The sequence below is a fragment of the Hyperolius riggenbachi genome, chromosome 12 (genome assembly GCF_040937935.1).
Source record: "Hyperolius riggenbachi isolate aHypRig1 chromosome 12, aHypRig1.pri, whole genome shotgun sequence".
Taxonomy (NCBI): domain Eukaryota; kingdom Metazoa; phylum Chordata; class Amphibia; order Anura; family Hyperoliidae; genus Hyperolius; species Hyperolius riggenbachi.
In genome coordinates, this window is record NC_090657.1 from 181,478,585 (window position 1) to 181,500,702 (window position 22,118).

At 45.9% G+C, this 22,118-nt stretch overlaps 1 protein-coding gene across 2 annotated transcripts in view; it reads right to left on the reverse strand.

The window, feature by feature from the left end:
• Window positions 1–1,399: 1,399 nt before the first annotated feature.
• MAPRE1 (microtubule associated protein RP/EB family member 1) overlaps window positions 1,400–22,118 on the reverse strand; it is a 51,606-nt gene continuing 30,887 nt past the window's right edge. For both annotated transcript variants that reach the window (XM_068264559.1, XM_068264560.1), the window contains exons 4-7: window positions 21,152–21,359; window positions 6,673–6,794; window positions 5,546–5,698; window positions 1,400–2,953 (exon numbers count right to left, since the gene is read on the reverse strand). In XM_068264559.1, coding sequence (XP_068120660.1) covers window positions 2,897–2,953; window positions 5,546–5,698; window positions 6,673–6,794; window positions 21,152–21,359 — 540 coding nt within the window. In that variant the 3' untranslated portion in view covers window positions 1,400–2,896. The remainder of the gene's footprint in view (window positions 2,954–5,545; window positions 5,699–6,672; window positions 6,795–21,151; window positions 21,360–22,118) is intronic.

The window sequence follows — 22,118 nt, forward strand, 5'->3', positions numbered from 1 at the left end:
TCAATATACAAAGGGCTGATCAGCCAGATTTTCTGCAGATAAAAATCTGTGCTTTACCTGGTTGACTCAGCAGTAGGCAGTTTTTCCCTGGACCTCCGCAGGTTGTAATTCTATTGAAGCCTTGTACATCAAGCCATACACTGTTCTGGTGGTTTCTAGCAAGTTTATACAACTGCAGCAGACTGAAGATAAAGGATATTTATTTTAGCTACAAAAGGACAGGTGTGCGTGTAGCATACAAATATTGAAGACTTTACTGGTATAAATGTGTAACTATAGGGCTGCAGCCCTTGTGACTGCATGGGAGCCCCAGCTACTAATTAATCGTCCCTCAAAGGATATATCCTCTAAAACAGGAATGGTTGTGGATCCACCTTATGGGTGTGAAGATCATGGTCGCACTTGCTTTATGTCCCTTGCAGGCCTGGCCTTATGCTATGTACACACTTGAGATAAAAGTGGAGAGAGGGGGTCGCCTCTCTCCACTTTGCTTCCACTACAGCACTTGCTATGCAGTAACTTACAGTCACTCACAGATCCATTGGGAAATAGCAGCATCCTCACATCTCCCTCCACTCATGCTGGTCAGTGTGGATTTGGACAGTTATAGCTCCCAATGTCATGACTTCATATGCAATCAGAAAAAAGAGCTGTGCTAATGCACACAGACCAGCATGATTGGAGGGAGACAAGAGGATGCTGCTCTCACCAATGGACCTGTAAGTGACTACTGCATAGTGAGCCATAGCGGAAGCAGATTACAAAGAGGGGAGATAGCGCACCCCCCCCCCCCCCCGCATGGTGATGGGGAGGGGGTGGTGTGGAGTTTATAGAACACTAGCTGCTTGAGCACTGCAAAGAGGGTGTGAGAGACACCCCCTACTTTGGCCATTATTGGGGACATTTAGGACTGACTCAAGTGCAACACGACCCCTACACTTTTATACTTTATGCCTAATAACTCTCAAAATGTAGGACTGTCTTAGAGTATTTGAGTTAAATATTTACCCCTTTAGTTGGAAGCCCTTGGAAGAGCCCACCATTCCAGCTCATAGGACATCTTCATTCTCTGGCTGCGCAGCGCCATAGGCAAATGCATCTGGACTTGGGCATGGTCCACACATGTAGCATGAACCTGCTGCTCATACATGGCTTTTTTCCTCTGCACGAGTATTCTGCTCTACTGGGCATGTGTACGCTTTACTTGCACATACCCAGTACAGGTGTGCTTATACACAGCCAGAAGAAACCTATTGTCACATAGGTATTATAGAGAAACCCAGCGCTGCAACGGTGGGCTGTATGGGGAAGGGGTTTTCTGGGAAGCCCGTGGATCATACCACATCTGATTACAGTAAGTTAAAACAAATAAAAATGAAAGAAAAAACCAGGAGCCCTGTTCACTCTTGAAATACAGAAGTTTTATTTAGAAATGGCTTAAAGTATAAAAAAACTTGAGAAAGTGAAGAAAAAAAAAAAAGAAGTCAGATTAAACTGGAGATAGAAAAAAAAAAGAAAAAAAAAGTTTAAAAAAAGGCCACAAGAGATTTAGAAAGTGTAGCACTGCAGTGTATGTGACGGCTGGCTACATGAAGGGCGCCACCCTTCTTGCGGTACATGCATTACAGGTCGCCATTTTAGTTTTTTTCCTGTTACTGAGTAGATTGTAAACAAAAAAACTACCCAAACCATCCATTCCAGGAGTGAATAACCCAGTGATCTGGAGAATACAGCAGATACATAGAGAAAAACACATTGAGAAGGAGATATTAAATAATATATGTTGGCAAAATAAAGTTTTACAAATTTAATTAAAAAAAAAATGAATATATAATAAACTAGTGGGGGACGGGGAGTAAGAAACTGCTGAACATCTCATTTTTATCAACAAACCTCCGTGAAATATTTTTATTTCAAGTCAGCTGAAATTAGAGGACACCCGACGTGAGACGATATGGAGGCTGCATAATTTTCTTTTAAACAATACAGTTGTCCTGCTGATCCACTGCCTCCAATACCCTTTTGCCTTAGACCCTGAACAAGAATGCAGCACATCAGGGGTTTGACATTTTTGTAAAATCTCAAAAGATTAGTTGAAGGTTGTTTCTGGTGTGATGAACACACTACTGCAGATAAATACATTAGCAGGGCTGCCAGGAAGCTGGTAATTGTTTAAAAATAAAATATGGCAGCCTCTATCCCTCTTGCTTCAGGTTCCCTTTAAAAACATTTTAGTCTGCCAGGGGGGCCAGAGCCATCTTTGTAGAACACAAAGAAAATAAAGATGGCGGAGGTAGAGGCGGCAGTCACGCTAACCCGATTCCCCCTGCGGCATCTTACACCATGAGCAGCATATCAGACCCTCCCTGCATGCAGACGGAATAGAGAGGGCCCACCAGCTCCTTTCACTTCAAGCACCTACCTATTGAGACGTACACTTACTAAGCCATATTACACTGAGAGCTGAGATATGAAAGCACATAACTCCTTAAGGCATTTCCATTTGTCCACCAGATAAGCAAGTCTTCTGTTTTTTTTTTTTTTTAATTCTTTTTTCTTTGCAACATCAAGTTTAAAACATTCCTGCCCACCAGCGACATAACCTTCAAAAAAGTCCTTACTGAAAGCTCCCCTAAGAGTGCTAACAAATGGGGGGCGGGGGAGCCAGTGATTCATCCTGGCTGCAAAAACTGGGACAATTCCAAGGTTTAACCACTGAAAAACAAAAAAACAGAGTAAAACTTTGGCAAAAAGTACATTTTGAAGGAGCCCTCCAAGAATAAAAATGGGGATCTTTTACATTTTTATCTCTTTACAGTTAAGCACACGATTTGGACCAAAAAAAAAAAAAATATATAGAAAAAAAAAAAAATGACTGCACGGGGTAGGAGTTGTGTTAATATTCTTCCTGGTCCTGAGGGGGCGCACCTTCATCTGGAATAACGAAACCCTCCTGCAGGAAAGAAGACAGGTCATCAGATATCTGCATAGCAAGCGACGTCTACCAAAAGGACCACTATAGTGAAGAGCGGGACATCCTACTACCCATCTAGTCATTCCTGGAACAGGATCTTAAGAATATCCTTAAACTTCTTGCCACCCAAACTCACCCTTCCAAACAGCACCTAATGGCCAAGAAAGTTTACCCTTTTTTGCAGAGGTCAAGAAAACACACTAAAGACTTAGCATTCAAATACCAGGATCAAAAATACCAAAATCATCCCACAAAACGAAATATTTTCTGAAAAATCAAAGAACCGTTACTAAATAAAGGAAACCAGAGCGGTTTACTTTAAGCAAATCCGAAGTGAAAAATTAATTTCAGGTTCCATACATCCTACCTATGTAGAGGGAATGCTTTTGCTACCACAGAGCCTTCACTGTTTCGGTCCAGCCAGTCATTCGTGCACTGTCCCCGTTCAAAGTTACTCATCTTCCTAGGTCTTCAGAACTCCTTGGGCAGCCTTTGGAACGACATGCATATCTGAGCAGTCCCAAAGGCTGCACAAGGAGTGCCAAAGAGCCATTTAACTTTAAGGTCCAAATGTAGTAGCACAGTGGAGCAGTATACTACTTACCTGCTCCAGCAATGCATAGTGTGTTCTTACTGGCAGTTGCATGCGCTGTGTTTCCATAGCTCTACCTGATCACGTGTCATGCCACAGGTGCATGAGGTATGCAACAGGGCATGTGGCTGTCAGGAAGATCAGAGGAAACCCAAAGCAGCACTGGAGCAAGAAATTATTAAAATGTGCCACTTTGAAACACTGCAAACAAAGCACTCCAGAGCATTAGGTTACAACGCATCTGGGAGCTTCATAAAGTCCAGCCGCAGCAGTTTCCTGTTGGGCAAATCAGAACTACCGCCGCACTGCAACTTCTTGATGTCACGCCGCAGGCCATTAATGCTTGCAGGAAAATCGGCTTGTAGTAAAAAGTGTAAAAGAACCCAGAACAAAAGATTTGGCCTGCTAGTTAGACTAGGCTTTAGATTTTGGCCCCTTACCAGAGCTTGACACCCCTGCTCTATAGCATCCAGGGCATTCCCTCTACATATGTATGAAACCTTAAGCTAACGAGTAAGGGCCCGTTTCCACTACACGCAGATTGGATGCAGAAAAACTGACTCCAATGGGCCTGTTTCCACTAAACGCGATTTTTCTGATGCAGATTTTCCCATAGGCATTCATTGGAGTCAGTTTTTCTGCATCCAATCTGCGTGTAGTGGAAACCGGCACTAAGAAAAATCTTTTAGTTAAAAACCCATCGGGGAATACTTCCCTCGGAAGTGGGAAGCCTCTTAAAGGGACTCCGAGCTCACGAAAAAAAGAAAAGTTGTACTCACCAGGGGCTTTCTCCAGCCCAGTGCTGGTCGGGAGGTCCCACGGCGGCGTCCTGGCTCCTCTCCTTCTCCCCGCTCCGGTATAGCTGACAGGCCGCAGCCCGGGCGACACTCGGTGGAGTGTCGGGCTGCAGCTTCCGCGTATGACGCGGATTACGTCACACGCCGGCCGCCTCGCGTCACCACGGCGGCCGGCGTGAAAGTACTGCGCATGCGCGATTAAAGCGCGCATGCGCAGTACTTTCACGCCGGCCGCCGTGATGACGCGAGGCGGCCGGCGTGTGACGTAATCCGCGTCATACGCGGAAGCTGCAGCCCGACACTCCACCGAGTGTCGCCCGGGCTGCGGCCTGTCAGCTATACCGGAGCGGGGAGAAGGAGAGGAGCCAGGACGCCGGCGTGGGACCTCCCGACCAGCACTGGGCTGGAGAAAGCCCCTGGTGAGTACAACTTTTCTTTTTTTCGTGAGCTCGGAGTCCCTTTAATCCTAACGAGACCTCCCCCATCCCTCAGTTGCAGTGGTTGAAGCCTCCAAACACTGGGAAGGTAGACATTCGCCTACCACAATCCAGCGCAGGAGAGGCTTTCCATCCAGGCACAATTAACAGCCCAACTCGCACCTGTGCAGTAGAGCAGACCCAATCAGGCTTAGCCATTTCCACTTGGGACGGAACAGAAAGCCTCTACTATGCCTACACTGGAGACAGGGAAGGTAAATATTGCAGGTGCTACTGTGTCCGCACCACAGCCGACAGGCTTGTCTGCTGTAGGTTCAGCGCTGGGAGGGAGAGATTATGACAGGGAAGCCTCATGATCTAGAGGCTTTCCCCCTCCTGGAGGCGAGTACTCCCCAGGAGCGGTTTTTTGTTAGTCTCTTTAAAACACATGAGCAAACAAGAAGTGATCCAGACTCAAATGCACTAGGAATTGCTTTTCTCCTATACAATGGACAGCAAAACTATGACAGGTTTGAAATTGTAAATTTCATGTGGGATTCTTAGCATCACCTTTATTCTTTACAAATGCACTACAGGGAAAAGATGCCAGCCAGCCTCCCTACGCATTTTACATAGGATGAATATCTAGTGCCTTACAGTCTGGGAGAAATGTATGTGCACACATGGATTTTAGGATTTACACATTTTCTTTAGTTACCAATGAGTAGGCTGCTGGATTATCTTAATACATTTGGGAGCTACTTACATCTGTGGCATAGAGAATCTCAATGATCTTTTGCAAGACTGGGTCACTCTCCCCTTCATTTTCTTGGCAAATCAGCTCAATGTTCCTTAGCTTGCCGAAGTAAAAGTCTCTTTCCTTTTCTAGATCTTCCACTGTAATTTTAAGGACATTTATCTGAAAATAAAAACAAATGTGTGAGCAAAGTCACAATCTGAGAGGGTAGAGCAATTCCTAATCCCCCCCCCCCCCAATCTAAAGCAATGCTGCCCAACTTCATGGGCAGAGTGTGTCTAGCTGGAGGCAGCAAAGCAATGTCCTGGCTTCAAGGGGCGGAGCGAAGTACAAACAAGAGGTGGGCCTGCCAGAGGAAGGGGACATGAATGTGTAAAAGAATGCTAAACAATAAGACCTGCCTGCTCCTGTGTCTAGCCTAGGCTTAAGGAGGAAGACACAGTGGTTCGTAGAGTCTGGTAGTATTTTAGTGTCCACTGCAGCCCCCCCCCCCCTTGATCTCAGTCAGTAATCAGCCTGGTGGATCTACTCAACCGATGGCACCATTGGTGCTCACCCTAACTGCTCTGTGATACTATTTGTGTGACATTTAGTCATCCCTCAACCCACCTAGCAAAAGAACGTGTCGCCAAACTGGAGGCTAGCGGCATGTCTGTACAGCCCCAGGCCTGCACTGTCACCTAAGGAACCAAGTCCCGATCCTTCTCTAGCGATAGTCCAGGCTCTCCCCTCTCCCACGTGTTCCCAGCTGTAAGAGACACTTGACTGAGGCCTAGTTCACACTACAAGTCACATAGCTGGCTGCTTCTGCGAGCAATTTTGTTCAGACATTCCTGGCATTTTTTTTATTACTTTTTTTTTTTACAAGTTTTCAGTTTGCGATTGTGTGCAAACAAGCACATTCTGACCCAGACCGGAATGTCTTTTCAAACGACTATGGAACAACGGCAGAGGGGAGGCTTACTGGCGAGAGCAACAGCCCCACCACAGCTTCAGCCCAGAAACCTCAATTTGGACCCAAAATACTGCCCTGACAACCCCCTGCCTATTGTGCGATCGGAAAGCAGGAGGCCAGAAGTATACATGGTATCCTCTGTCCAGTCTTGCCTGTTGAGGCTCCATGATATTACGAATACCTGTTGAACGAGTTCTGCTGAATCCTCTTCACCGTTGCCCATTCCGCCCGGTTTTCTGCCAACTCCCTGGGCGGGTTTGTTTGTCACGGCTGTCCTCTGGGCTGGTACGACCCTCTGTGGAGCTGCAAAGGAAACAAAGCCATCATGGAGTGTTCTAGGCAGGGAAAGCTAAGAGACCATTAACTGTGCCGACGCTACCACCCCAAACCAGAACCACTGGTGAAACACCTCAATGTGCACCCCTCTCCCAACACACGCAAATACCAAAGCGGTTCAACTTTTTCCCGTCTTCCTTGATTGAGGCATCAGCAACGTCATCTGTAGGAAGTACAGCATTAACCAGAGTGTTAGACATACTATGTACAGACCTTTGTGAGAGATTATTGCCAATTTAACAGCAAATACTGTAGGCATTTAAGGTGTAAAGACACTTTTTCCAAGTGACAGGTTCTCAAGCAAGAGCTGCTCAGCTACAGAGCTGTGGAGTCAGTACAAAAATCTTTGACTCCAACTCGGACTCAAACCACCGACTCCCAACTCTGGCACCTGGTACCCAAGATGGCTCAGAATCCAACTTCCTAGTCTAATACTTGGATTTTGTACAAAATCATCCAACTCAGACTCAGTTTATGAAATCACTGACTTGGACTCCGGGTACTCAAAATTTCGAGGACTCTAACCTCCACAGCCCTGCTCAGCTACAACAGTGGTGCAGCCTAATCTATATAGAGCATGTGTCGAACTCCAGGCCTGGAGCACCAGATCCATGCCAGTGTTTAGGATGGACTGAGAAAGAAAGGAATGTTCTACCTGATGGACCACACCTTTCCTGATTCAGACATCAATTCATTTGAGCTGTATCAAAAATGTGTGAGGATCTCAGCCCTCGTAGGACCGGTTTGACATACCAGATAGAGGACAAAATGCAGTGGATCCCTGGCACAGTACTAGATTGACAAATTAGTGCTATTTGCATTTTAGCTCAGTGTTGACCTTAAACATTTCAAGGGAGGCCACATTTTCACCCGAGAAGTTATGAACAACTGTCTCCAAGGTGACAGTTGTGTTTCTTCTGAACACAAAAGGGGAAACAGAACTCCACAAGATTCTCCTGGACCATGGACGCAGCTGGTTGATTTTTTCCCCAGGTTTTTGTCCTCTAAACCTAGGTGAGTCTTATGGTCCGGAGCGTCTTATGGTCCAAAAAATACGGTACTCTCCGGCACTGTATACTAGACCCTTGCTTGACATTTTGTGAAGTTACAGGAAAAAGAATTAAAATTAAATTGGATCACTTTTGGCACAGAAATCCTGGGGAAATTGAATGTCAGGGAGGTAAAAAAAAAAAAAAAAAAAAAAAAAAAAAAAAAAAAAGTACTGAGCATCTCATACAAAAATATTTAAAACACAGGTTTCCTGTTTTTTTTTTTGGGGGGGGGGGGGGGGCGCGTTAAGCTGGCCTACTGAGGCAGCTCCCTTGCCCCCCACACCAGGGCATCGACCTTGCATCTGTCACTGCCGCTGTACAAAGCCTGCGGGTCCTGGTCCACTATTGCATGCTGGCAGATGTGGCTTTCCCAGTCACTGGTGCATGCTGGGTGATGTAAAGGCATTAAAGACTACATCTCCCAGCAGGCACCAACAGCCAGGAATGTTACATGTGGCATGGAGCAGCGTCCGGAAACACACTGGACTCACGGGCACTTTAAGCCACGGTAGTGATCGGTGTGAGATGAATTTAACGCTGCTGCGCTAAACAAGTTAAACAAAAGCTTTCACCTGGGAACTGCAGCCAGGCATCTCATCCTTCACTACGTTTAAGTGGACCTATAAGTGCTTGAGTTACTAATCATGGGGCAGAAAGGATGCATAGATGCAGTATATCTGGTTTTAGAGCTGACTAGGCCACTTTAATGGAACTGCACTCCAGAACTTGTATGCAAACTACTAACAAATGCTGAGACATTGTGGGAATTCCCTTTAGTCAGACGGGTGTAAAGCCTAATCTACACGTAGCGATCCGGCGGCTCGATTAGCCGCCGGATTGCCTCTTCTGCATTTCCACGCGTACCCGCCGCGTCCCCGCTCGTACGTGCGTCGGATTCGATATCCGCTCATCCCCGCTTATCTTCCGCTCGATTGTCCGCTCGCGGGGGTCGAGCGGGGAATCGGCCGCGGCGAGATCGGACCTGTCGGATCTTATCGATTCAGAAGCCAAATCGTAGCGTGTAGACCCAGCTTAAGGGAGAGAGGCGGTTGGGATACAGTTGGCATTACATACGTTTATATAGAGAGCAGCATCTCCCCAGGGTTAGGCTACTGACGGACCACTTAGACGTTAAGACACTAGACTTATTCACAATAGTAGCAATGCCAAAAAGTCTACGTGGCTGGGCACAGTCCACAGACAGCCTCAGGTCATTTTGGTGCAGCCCTGGTGAATGCACCTAAATAGGAGCATAAAACATCTGACGTCTGGCAATGTGGGGGAGACTATGTACCGCACAGGGACTGGGAATGAACCTTCAGCTTAGGACTCATTCAGCTCACTCAGTTTCTCCATCTTGACAGCCTGTAGGCTACCCTGTGACAGTCATGCATGCTGGGCTCTGCAAAGTGGACTATACTTACCCTAAGCAGGAGGCTCCTCATGTAACATGAAAGGGGGGGGGGGGGGCAGGAGGGCATGGTTGCTCTCACAAGTAATTGCCCGTGATTCAAATAATGCTTCCTTGACGCAGGTGTGCGGCAGGGATACAAGGGGTTATTTACCCATAATTCCGCCGTCCGCCCTGCGTTCCAAACAGCTTGCTTGCGTCCCATTAGTCGCATTGCAAGCCTCGTACCAGCGCACTTCCTCCTTTCGGCTTGAAGGAAGTGCGCCGTGGTTAGGCTTGCAACTCAACAAATAGGACGCGTGCAAGTCGTTTGGAATGCAGGGCGGACGGTAGAATTATGGGTAAATAACCCCTTGTATCCCCGCCGCACACCTGCGTCAATTAAGCCTCATTTTGAATCACGGGTAATTACTCATGAGCAACCCTGCAGCCAAATAGTGGTTATTTTTTGTAACATTTACATGTCAGCTACTGACTGGATGACCGCAACAACCGTGATTGAATTTTATGGTCAAATAATGCTGTAGCTATGGGAATGGCTTTTCACTGTGTGCACAGCATCAATGTCTCCATGTGGGTGGGGTTTGTCTGGTCTGAGGAGCATCTCCGATTACTTGAATGATGCCCATTACACACAGCTTAGAGTTGGAGGGATAGGAAGGGGCAGGCAGATATGGCAGGCGGCTAAATGAAGGGACAATAGATTTCTGTGAAAAACTGATCCTTGCAATTATTCCTACTGACGTCATAGCTCATTTATTGCTACAGAAACTGCAACCAAACCAGCTTCCCCAGACGTGGACAAAATCCTAGATTAGGTTTGAGGACATGCTTAGCCACACCCCAAAGCAGCTTCTGCATTCACTGTAATGTCCAGAATAAAAAAAACTGAAGCCAATAAGTGACATTCATGGGAACAGAGACCCCGCCCACAGAAAGACCAACTCCAAGATGGTCATTGTCTAAGCAGGAAGTTCATGTGGTTGGGCCGGTGCAATGCTGCATCATTTTATATTACCATTAGGCAGTATTTACATTCGGCACTAGTGGGGCCTTTTAATGCATGCCCAGTAGAACCAAGTTGCTCACACATGGCTTTTTCCTCAGTGTACAAGCAGCTTGATTCTACTGGGCTTATGCGGATCTTATTCTGATACACCCAGTCCGGAGGCACTTGACCAAGGCCATGAGTCCAGCCAGAAGAAAGCCATCTGGCTGTTGCAATCCGAATAAGTGAAAGATGGACCCTGCACTGACCAGCCAGAAGCTTCCCACTATCGAGGTGATTTTACTGACTTCAGGTTTGCTGTAATTAAACCTGCACCCAACTGTAAATGAGGTAAAGACTCAGGCCGTGTTGTAAATTGTGCCATCTCCTTTTAGCCTAAGCTGTTCCCATTGGCCTACTTTGTGAGTGAGGAAGAGTCCGGCCTAATTCACAACTCAGGCCTGATAAACAGAGTGCCTTTGGTTTACTTTAAAGGCATCTGAGCACCAGAGATGAGCTCACATCCAGGGACTACATCTCCCAGCATGCACTGCGGCTGGTGTACACCAGGAAGTTTGGCATCTCTGAAGATAGTGGATCACATACAAACTGGGGGCCAGAGAAGTATCCTATAGGACTACCCCTCCCCAATGGTATACTGCATTACAATAAATGCTTACGGAAAAAAAAAACCTTCATGTGCTCAGTTCATTTTAAAAGGGAAGAGATGGAATATGGGTGTAGTGAATGCTGGGTATGTGTTAAAGAAAATCTGTAAGGGGCGGAAGACAAAAGAAAAAATAGCCGAACCCGATTGATCCGCTCTTCTGTGCAGGCACAAGTCCTTTTGCACCTGCGCAGTAGAGCAGATATGTTCGGGCTCTGCCATTTCCACCTTACCCAAACAAAGAGCCGCTACTGCACCTGCGCAGGATCCCAGCGAGGTAAATATATCAAGCCTCGTCAAGCTTGTCGGGGGGAGGATTGGTGGAGTATTCGGGGAGCCAGTGCTGGATTCCCTGAACCTACAGGGGAGTGGGGACCCTGAGGCTTCCCCCTCCCAGGGTAAGTATGCACCAGAGGCGTTTTTATGTTAAAGAGACTCTTTAAAGGAAACCTGAAGCGAAAATAAACTAATGAAATAAACCATTGTATCCATATTCCTTCTAAAAATTACTTAAAGATATTCCAGTTTTATATTTAAATCTACTTTAAGTTTTAAATGTTTTTTGCTCAATGGACACATTTATTGAAGTATGCCAGAGCTAAAATCTATGAACTATTGACCATTTTTATTTCTTTCCTGCTCTCAGAAGCAATTTTCTGCTAGGAAAGTGTTTTAGTTGGAATTTCTTATCAGTGAGGGTCACACTGTAGTCACTTCCTGTCTGAGTCAGCCACTTACACGAGAAGAAACAGGAGCGCCTCTCTGGTGCATTAATGTTTAATTAGAGATATAAGCGCATTAAAATTACACTCAGTGTGTAAGGACAGATACAGAGTGTCTCAGAGCCTGCCGTCAGCTCCTCTAGCTCTCTCGCTTGGCCACAGCCAGAAGCGCGATGTGGAGCGAAGGACTGGTGGGCGGGGCTTCCTTCCTAGAAGCCCTCAATGCTGCAATCCAATCCAAGGTTGCATCAGGGAGTCAACCGGCCGACACCCGTATCCACCAAGGGTGCAATTACAGCCAGCAACAAAAAAAGACTGGGTCTCTACCTGGATTTTCAGGCCGATTGGCCAATATTTATTGCTGATATCACAGTGCAAAAAACACAACGTTTCGACTTGAGTGGTCAGCACCTGGGAGCATCTCCACTGCCATTAAGTGTTACAGCAGCACAGGAACACACTTTTGCCTCAGCCACTTACATACCTGATATTTAACTTTCAGGCAGATAGAGACATGGGTATGTACAGTGCCAAGCACAATTATAACTATACTGTGTCCCTTATCCTCTCCCTCTCTGGTCACTTCAGCTATCCTTTAGGCTCCCTGCACACTGCAAATCCGTATTCAGGTTTTCAATTCCAATTTTCCCTGAATACATTTAACAGAAAAACAGATCAAAAACGCAGCATGCAGTAAAGATTAAAAATCGGAAGTAAAAACAGATTAAGACGCGGAATCGGAATCGCATGCAGTGTGCAGGGAGCCTTAAAGAGTTAGGAACAGTTAGGGCCGTTACACTGCACGGATCAAAAACTAACCAGTGTAAAAACTCGCCCTCCGATCTGTTAAAGCACAGTGAATGACACAAATCTGTCAATACAAATACATTGCAGCTGCCCCAAACTTGCGGTTATGTTCCAACAGAGCAATGTGAATGGATCCTATTAACATAGGATCTGTACCCGTTCATTAGAATCTGGCCCGCTAACCAGATTTTTTTTTTTTTTATTGCCAGTGTGAACTGGGCCTTGGGCATCAGGTTAGTGCTATCAGTGTCCGAACCTTTGCTGGGCACCAGGGTAGTGTTGACAAAAGCTAACAGTCAACTATCTTAAAAGCATGGAAGGCTCAGAACTACCGTATATACTCGCAAGCAAACCGACCCGCATATAAGCCGCCCCCCCAACTTTTTCCTGAAAAAAAAAACAGGAAAAAATGATTGACTCCCATATAAGCCGGGGGTAGGAAATGCTGGCCGTGTGATCCCCCCCCCCCCCCCCCCCAGTGTGTCCCAGTATAGTTAGTATAGTGGCCAGTATGGGTAGGTAGTGCCCAGTATAGCTAGTGAAGTGCCCAGTACACCTAGTATAGTGGCCAGGATAGCTAGTATATAGTGATCAGGATAGCTAGTATCGTGCCCAAGTATAGCTAGTATAGTGCCCAAGTATAGGTAGTATAGTGCCCAAGTATAGGTAGTATAGTGCCCAAGTATAGCTAGTATAGTGCTCAGTATAGCTAGTATAGTGCCCAAGTATAGCTAGTATAGTGCCCAAGTATAGCTAGTATAGTGCTCAGTATAGCTAGTATAGTGCTCAGTATAGCTAGTATAGTGCTCAGTATAGCTAGTATAGTGCTCAGTATAGTGCTCAGTATAGCTAGTATAGTGCTCAGTATAGCTAGTATAGTGCTCAGTATAGCTAGTATAGTGCTCAGTATAGCTAGTTTAGTGCCCAAGTGTAGCTACTATAGTGCCCCCCACCTCACCCAACCCCCTCACCCCCCCCCCCCCCCCGCTATTAACTTACTGTGTGGCTTTCTCTATTCCCCTCTCCCATTTCCCGGGCATGTAAATAGTTCACGGCAGCTCGCTCCACGGCGGCTGCTGTGTGATGACAGGAAGCTGGAGGCAGAGCGGTTTCCTGTAACGGCGATGTGTATCGCCGTTACTATGAAAACCGCTCTGCCCTCCAGCTTTCTGTCACACAGCAGCCGCCGTGGAGCGAGCTGCTGTGAACTATTTACATGCCCGGGAGATGGAGAGGGGAATAGAGAAAGCCACACAGTAAGCTAATAGCAGCGGCAGACGCGGGGCGAGGGAGGCGGCCTTCCACCAACGAGACTCGCAAGCAAGCCGACCCCCCAACTTTTGGCGGGTCAAAAATTCGGCTTGCTTGCGAGTATATACGGTAGTCAAGTTTTTATTGCCATCTAGGTCTCCACAAAGTTTCTTTGCAGCTCTTGGTGTCACTGAAATAACATAACTGGCACTGGAGCTTTTCAGCCCTAATCCATGAAATTGAAGTGGAATTGACAGTAACCCATTAACTGTCACTCATTTCTGGCTCATAGAAGAGCAGGAGGAGATCGAGGACCACATGGCTTTATATGAGGTCGAGCAGTACACAGCTATTGGGCCAGGCAAGGTGCCTATTAATACATTCTTAATTTTACAATCTTACCACATCTATGTAACATGAGGCACCACTACCTCAAGTATCTATTCAAAGTATAGCCACTGAGTATCGTACTACATAAATTTGTTAAAGAGACTCCGTAACAAAAATTGCATCCTGTTTTTTATCATCCTACAAGTTCAAAAAGCTATTCTAATGTGTTCTAGCTTACTGCAGCACTTTATACTATCACTTTCTCTGTAATAAATCAACTTATCTCTTGTCAGACTTGTCAGCCTGTGTCTGGAAGGCTGCAAAGTTCTTCAGTGTTGTGGTTCTGCTATGAACTCCCCCTTCCAGGCCCCTGTATGCACACTGCCTGTGTGTTATTTAGGATTAGAGCAGCTTCTCTCTTCTCTCTTATCTTTTACAAGCTGGATAAATCGTCCTCTGAGCTGGCTGGGCTTTCACATACTTAGGAATTACAGATAAGGGCAAAGCTGTTTGCAGGAAGAAACAAGCAGCCTGAAACTTCAGTGCATGAGAGATACAGGGGGAAAGAAAAACACAAATAATTGTGTATGAATGCAATTGTGTATGAATGTATTTTCTATGTGTGGACATACTGTACATCAACCTACTTCCTGTTTTGGTGGCCATTTTGTTTGTTTATAAACAAACTTTTTAAAACTGTTTTTAACCACTTTTAATGCGGCGGGGAGCGGCGAAATTGTGTCAGAAGGTAATAGGAGATGTCCAAAGCACTGGTATGTTTACTTTTGTGCGATTTTAACAATACAGATTCTCTTTAAGGCCTAGTGCACACCAAAAACCGCTAGCAGATCCGCAAAATGCTAGCAAATTTTGAAACGCTTTTTCTTATTTTTCTGCAGCGTTTCAGCTAGCGTTTTGCGGTTTTGTGTAGCGGTTTTGGTATAGTAGATTTCATGTATTGTTACAGTAAAGCTGTTACTGAACAGCTACTGTAACAAAAAACGCCTGGCAAACCGCTCTGAAGTGCCGTTTTTCAGAGCGGTTTGCGGTTTTCCTATACTTAACATTGAGGCAGAAACGCATCCGCAATCCAAAATCTGCAGCAGCCTGGGAGTATGCGTTTCTGCAAAACGCCTCCCGCTCTGGTGTGCACCAGCCCATTGAAATACATTACCCTAGCGGATCCGCACCCGCAAGCAGATCGCAAACCGCAGCGGAAACGCTCCGGTGTGCACTAGGCCTAAGAGTGTACAATTGAGAATTTATCACTGAAAGGGCACCTTAAAGAGGAACTCCATAGAAAATAATGTAGTAAAAAAAAAAAAGGCGCTTCATTTACCATAATTATGTATAAAGGATTTAGTCAGTGTTTGCTCATTGTAAAATCTTTCCTCTCCCCGATTTACATTCTGACATTACATGGTGACATTTTTACTGTGGGCAGGTTATGTAGCTGCTCCTAGCTGTTTTGGCTGTTAGAGACAGCTGTAAACAGCTATTTCCTGTCTGTGAACATTATCAAATTGTGGCAGTTTGCCCAGAGTACCGCGGTACTCAGAGCTTCTTGTGGGAGGGGTTTCAGCACAAAATCAGTCATAAAGCGCCCCCTGATGGTCTGTTTGTGAAAAGCATTATATTTCTCATGTAAAAGGGGGTATCAGCTACTGATTGGGATAAAGTTCAATTCTAGGTTGGAGTTTCTCTTTAAGTCAATTGATACCATTACGATCTAGTCAGTTACCAGTTAGGAAGTCGTAGTTAAACCTAACCAGCCACTGTTGCTTAATGGCTTGCCTGCTTAAAGGGGTTCTTTCGCGAAAAAAGTAGGCAGTTAAAAAAAAATGTGACAGATGACAGGTTTTGGGCCAGTCCATCTTTTTAAGGGGGATTCTCAGGGCTTTCTTTGTTTTCAACAGCATTTCCTGAACAGCAGTTTAACTGCCAAAATAGCAAGATACCAGCCGGCCTCCCTAATCACTTGCACACTATTATGTCAGTTAAATTTTGCAACTGTTCAGGACATGCAGTTGAAAACAAAGAAAGCCCTGAGAATCCCCTTTAACCACTTGAGGACCGCCCCCAGCCGATGGGCGGCGGCAAAGTCCGGGCCCAAACGACCGCAATACGCCCATCGGCGGGGGCGGCTGCGGGAGTGGCTATGCATTCATGACGCGATCAGCCGCCGGGGACTGGCTCCGCCCACCGCTCGTAGTAACCCGCCGGCCGTTCGGAAGCGCCGGCGGGTTACTAGCACCCGGATCGCCGCTGCACATATGTATAATAGGCTTTGTAATGTATACAAAGCCTATTATACTGGCTGCCTCCTGCCCTGGTTGTCCCAGTGTCCGAGGGACCACCAGGGCAGGCTGCAGCCACCCTAGTCTGCACCCAAGCACACTGATTCCCCCCCCCCTGCCCCCTGATCGCCCACAGCACCCCTCAGACCCCCCTGCCCACCCCCCAGACCACTGTTTGCACCCAGTCACCCCCCTAATCACCCATCAATCACTCCCTGTCACTATCTGTCAACGCTATTTTTTTTTTATCCCCCCCCCTGCCCACTGCCCCCTCCTGATCACCCCCCACCCCTCAGATTCTCCCCAGACCCCCCCCCCCCCGTGTACTATATGCATCTATCCCCCCTGATCACCCGTCAATCACCCCCTGTCACTGCCACCCATCAATCAGCCCCTAACCTGCCCCTTGCGGGCAATCTGATCACCCCCCCACACCAATAGATCGCCCGCAGATCCGACATCAGATCACCTCCCAAATCCATTGTTTACATCTATTCTCTCCTCTAAACACCCACTAATTACCCATCAATCACCCCTTATCACCACCTGTCACTGTTACCCATCAGATTAGACCCTAATCTACCCCTTGCGGGCACCCAATCACCCGCCCACACGCTCAGATTGCCCTCAGACCCCCCCTTATCAATTCGCCAGTGCAATATTTACATCTGTTATTCCCTGTAATAACCCACTGATCACCTGTCAATCACCTATCACCCCCTGTCACTGCCACCCATCAATCACCCCCTGTCACTGCCACCCATCAATCACCCCCTGTCACTGCCACCCATCACCCCCTGTCACTGCCACCCATCACCCCCTGTCACTGCCACCCATCACCCCCTGTCACTGCCACCCATCACCCCCTGTCACTGCCACCCATCAATCACCCCCTGTCACTGCCACCCATCAATCACCCCCTGTCACTGCCACCCATCACCCCCTGTCACTGCCACCCATCAATCACCCCCTGTCACTGCCACCCATCAATCACCCCCTGTCACTGCCACCCATCAATCAGCCCCTAACCTGCCCCTTGCGGGCAATCTGATCACCCACCCACACCAATAGATCGCCTGCAGATCAGACATCAGATCACCTCCCAAGTGCAGTGTTTACATCTCTTCTCTCCTCCAAACACCCACTAATTACCCATCAATCACCCCCTATCACCACCTGTCACGGTTACCCATCAGATTAGACCCTAATCTGCCCCTTGCGGGCACCCAATCACCCGCCCACACCTCAGAACGTCCTCAGACCCCAGCCCTGATCACCTCGCTAGTGCATTGCTTGCATCTATTTCCCCCCTCTAATCACATCTTGAGACACCCATCAATCACCTCCTGTCACCCCCTAGCACACCTACCCATCAGATCAGGCCCTAATTTGCCCTGTGTGGGCTCCTGATCACTCGGCCAAACCCTCAGATCCCCCTCAGACCCCCTTCCGATCATCTCCCCAGTGCATTGATTGCATCTATTTTCCCCTCTAACCGCCCCCTGAGACACCCATCAATCACCTCCTGTCACCCCCCTAGCACTCCTATCCATCAGATCAGGCCCAAAACATCCTGTCATCTAAGAGGCCACCCTGCTTATGACCGGTTCCCCAAATTTGCCCCCTCATAGACCACCTGTCATCAAAATTTGCAGATGCTTATACCCCTGAACAGTCATTTTGAGAAATTTGGTTTCCAGACTACTCACAGTTTTGAGCCCGTAAAATGCCAGGGCAGTATAGGAACCCCACAAGTGACCCCATTTTAGAAAGAAGACACCCCAAGGTATTCTGTTAGGTGTATGATGAGTTCATAGAAGATTTTATTTTTTGTCAAAAGTTAGCGGAAATTGGATTTTTATTGTTTTTTTCACAAAGTGTCATTTTTCACTAACTTGTGACAAAAAATAAAATCTTCTATGAACTCACCATACCCCTAACGGAATACCTTGGGGTGTCTTCTTTCTAAAATGGGGTCACTTGTGGGGTTCCTATACTGCCCTGGCATTTTAGGGGCCCTAAACCGTGAGGAGTAGTCTAGAAAACAAATGCCTCAAAATGACCTGTGAATAGGACGTTGGGCCCCTTAGCGCACCTAGGCTGCAAAAAAGTGTCACACATGTGGTATCGCCGTACTCAGAAGAAGTAGTATATTGTGTTTTGGGGTGTATTTTTACACATACCCATGCTGGGTGGGAGAAATCTCTCTGTAAATGGACAATTGTGTGTAAAAAAAAAAAATCAAACAATTGTCATTTACAGAGATATTTCTCCCACCCAGCATGGGTATGTGTAAAAATACACCCCAAAACACATTATACTATTTCTCCTGAGTACGGCGGTACCACATGTGTGGCACTTTTTTGCACCCTAAGTGCGCTAAGAGGCCCAAAGTCCAATGAGTACCTTTAGGATTTCACAGGTCATTTTGCGACATTTGGTTTCAAGACTACTCCTCACGGTTTAGGGCCCCTAAAATGCCAGGGCAGTATAGGAACCCCACAAATGACCCCATTTTAGAAAGAAGACACCCCAAGGTATTCCGTTAGGAGTATGGTGAGTTCATAGAAGATTTTATTTTTTGTCACAACTTAGCGGAAAATGACACTTTGTGAAAAAAAATTAAAATCAATTTCCGCTAACTTGTGACAAAAAAAAAAATTCTATGAACTCCCCATCCTCCTAACGGAATACCTTGGGGTGTCTTCTTTCTAAAATGGGGTAATTTGTGGGGTTCCTATACTGTCCTGGCATTTTAGGGGCCCTAAACCGTGAGGAGTAGTCTTGAACCCAAATGTCTCAAAATGACCTGTGAAATCCTAAAGGTACTCATTGAACTTTGGGCCCCTTAGCGCAGTTAGGGTGCAAAAAAGTGCCACACATGTGGTATCGCCGTACTCAGGAGAAGTAGTATAATGTGTTTTGGGGTGTATTTTTTACACATACCCATGCTGAGTGGGAGAAATATCTCTATAAATAGACAATTGTGTGTAAAAAAAATTAAACAATTGTCATTTACGGAGATATTTCTCCCACCCAGCATGGGTATGTGTAAAAATACACCCCAAAACACATTATACTACTTCTCCTGAGTACGGCAATACCACATGTGTGGCACTTTTTTGCAGCCTAACTGCGCTAAGGGGCCAAAAGTCCAATGAGCATCTTTAGGCTTTACAGGGGTGCTTACAATTAGGCACCCCCCAAAATGCCAGGACAGTGAACACACCCCACAAATGACCCCATTTTGGAAAGTAGACACTTCAAGGTATTCAGAGAGGAGCATAGTGAGTCTGTGGCAGATTTCATTTTTTTTGTCGCAAGTTAGAAGAAATGGAAACTTTTTTTCTTTTTTTTGTCAGAAAGTGTCATTTTCCGCTAACTTGTGACAAAAAATAAAATCTTCTATGAACTCACCATGCCTCTCACTGAATACTTTGGGATGTCTTCTTTCCAAAATGGGGTCATTTGGGGGGTATTTGTACTATCCTGGAATTTTAGCCCCTCATGAAACCTGACAGGTGCGCAGAAAAGTCAGAGATGCTTGAAAATGGGAAAATTCACTTTTGGCACCATAGTTTGTAAACGCTATAACTTTTACCCAATCCAATAAATATACACTGAATGGTTTTTTTTTTTATCAAAGACATGTAGCAGAATAACTTTCGCGCTCAAATGTATAGGAAATTTTACTTTATTTGAAAAATGTCAGCACAGCAAGTTAAAAAAGTCATTTTTTTGCCAAAATTCATGTCTTTTTTGATGAATATAATAAAAACTAAAACTCGCAGCAGCAATCAAATAGCAGCAAAAGAAAGCTGTATTAGTGACAAGAAAAGGAGGTAAAATTCATTTAGGTGGTAGGTTGTATGACCGAGCAATAAACCGTGAAAGCTGCAGTGGTCTGAATGGAGAAAAAGGCTCTGGTCCTTAAGGGGCGAAAAGACTGTGGTCCTGAAGTGGTTAAAAAGATGGACTGGCCCAAAACCTGTCATCTGTCACATTTTTTAACTGCCTACTTTTTTCGCGAAAGAACCCCTTTAAAGGATCACCATCACAAATTTTAAAACCCATGTCTAGATATGAGGTGTACCATCTGTCCCAGAGCAAAATGCACCAGATTTTTTTTCCTATGCCGCTGTCACTTACAGTAGGTAGCAGAAATCCGATATGTTTGCATTAATCCATCTCCTCATGGGGGATTCTCAAGTTTCCCAAATTTTCTAAAAGCATTCCCTGGAAGAGTCAATACACAGTTATGGTCCAGCCTGTCGGTGCTGTACCACTATTTTGTCAGCTGAATTCAGCCAGCAGTCCTGAGAATGCTCCCAGAGTAGCTGGACCAGTCAAAAACCTGTCAGATAAATAGTACCTACTGTATAGGACAGCAACTTAGGAAAAAAAATTGTAGCATATACTACTCTGGGGCAAAAGTTATATGTATGCGCCATACATTTTAGTTTTTCATGACCATGGTCCCTTAAAGCGGATCAGAGATAAAAAACAAGTAACTTGTCTATCTTATCTAAAGTTTAGATACCTTACACAGCAAATCTGGCTGCATACAGCTTCAACAGTTTAAGATTATTTATTCCTGTGATACAATGAGAACGGCCATGTTCCGTTTGTCATCATTACACAGGTAATCTGCAACTGCATCTCCACCCCTTAGCCTGTGAAAAATGTACTCCCCCTCCCCTCTGCCTCTGAAATCTCTTGCTAGAAACCTCCTCCTCCTGCCCAGACTGCGCTCCCATAAGCCCTGGGAATGTAAAGAGGTTACAGTGCGTCTCGAGTACCTGAGTTTGTGGTTGCGATGGGCTTCTTGGGTTTATTGATCACTGGAGTGGGGAGAGCTGGAGCAGGAGCAGATTCTTGTCCTTGCCTGGCAGCGACTGGGTCATAGTCTTTTCCATCGTAGTTTGCGTCAAAAAACTTTTTAAACCACTGTACAAATTCAAAGTTGTCCTGAAATTTTCCTTTCACCAGTCTGTCAACTGGAATTATCTACAAAACAGAACACAAAACGTCAAGTCCAAGGGAAGAAGAAAAATGAAACCGTTTGACATTTTGGTGGGGACACCTGGCGACTGAAGCTTCAGGGGAGAAATGTGCGGTAAGGAGAGGGAGTGACGCACCAAAAGACAAGCCTGCATAATCTAGAATTCATGTTTATAAATTCAGCCAGTGTTTGCATACTATACAATTTTTCCCTCACTCAAATTTACATTCTAAAATTTCACAAGGAAACCTCTTTAGTCATGTCAGGTGATTCTGCACAGCTTATCAGCCACGGCTAAACATCACTGGGTGAGCAGGGCTACAAATATACAGCAATCGCTATAGGATGTGTTTGATTCTAAAACCAGGAAAATGACTAATGACGGATTCGGGGGAAACGTGGTATGTGGTACACAGACTCTGCCGTCAGGAACGTACTACACATGCGCAGCACTACTGTGCAGGTGCAGAATGCTCCTGGCTGTGAAAGCGGCATGTGGCTGGACTGCGCTGACTGGCTGAATTACCGGAACTCATAGCAGAAGATCCAGGTGGTGGAGGAGGACAGCGAGTGACTGATTAGCCTGAAGGGAGCTGGAGGAAGCCCCAGGAATGTATTAAAAAAAAAAAAAAAAAAAAAAAAAAAAAAACACTTCATCCATCTCAGGTACCCTTTAATTCGCAGTCACCAAACCAAATTTTAGCATATCAGAATATTTGATTTCATGAGCAAAGGGAGTGCATAAACCAGCATCAGCGCAGAAT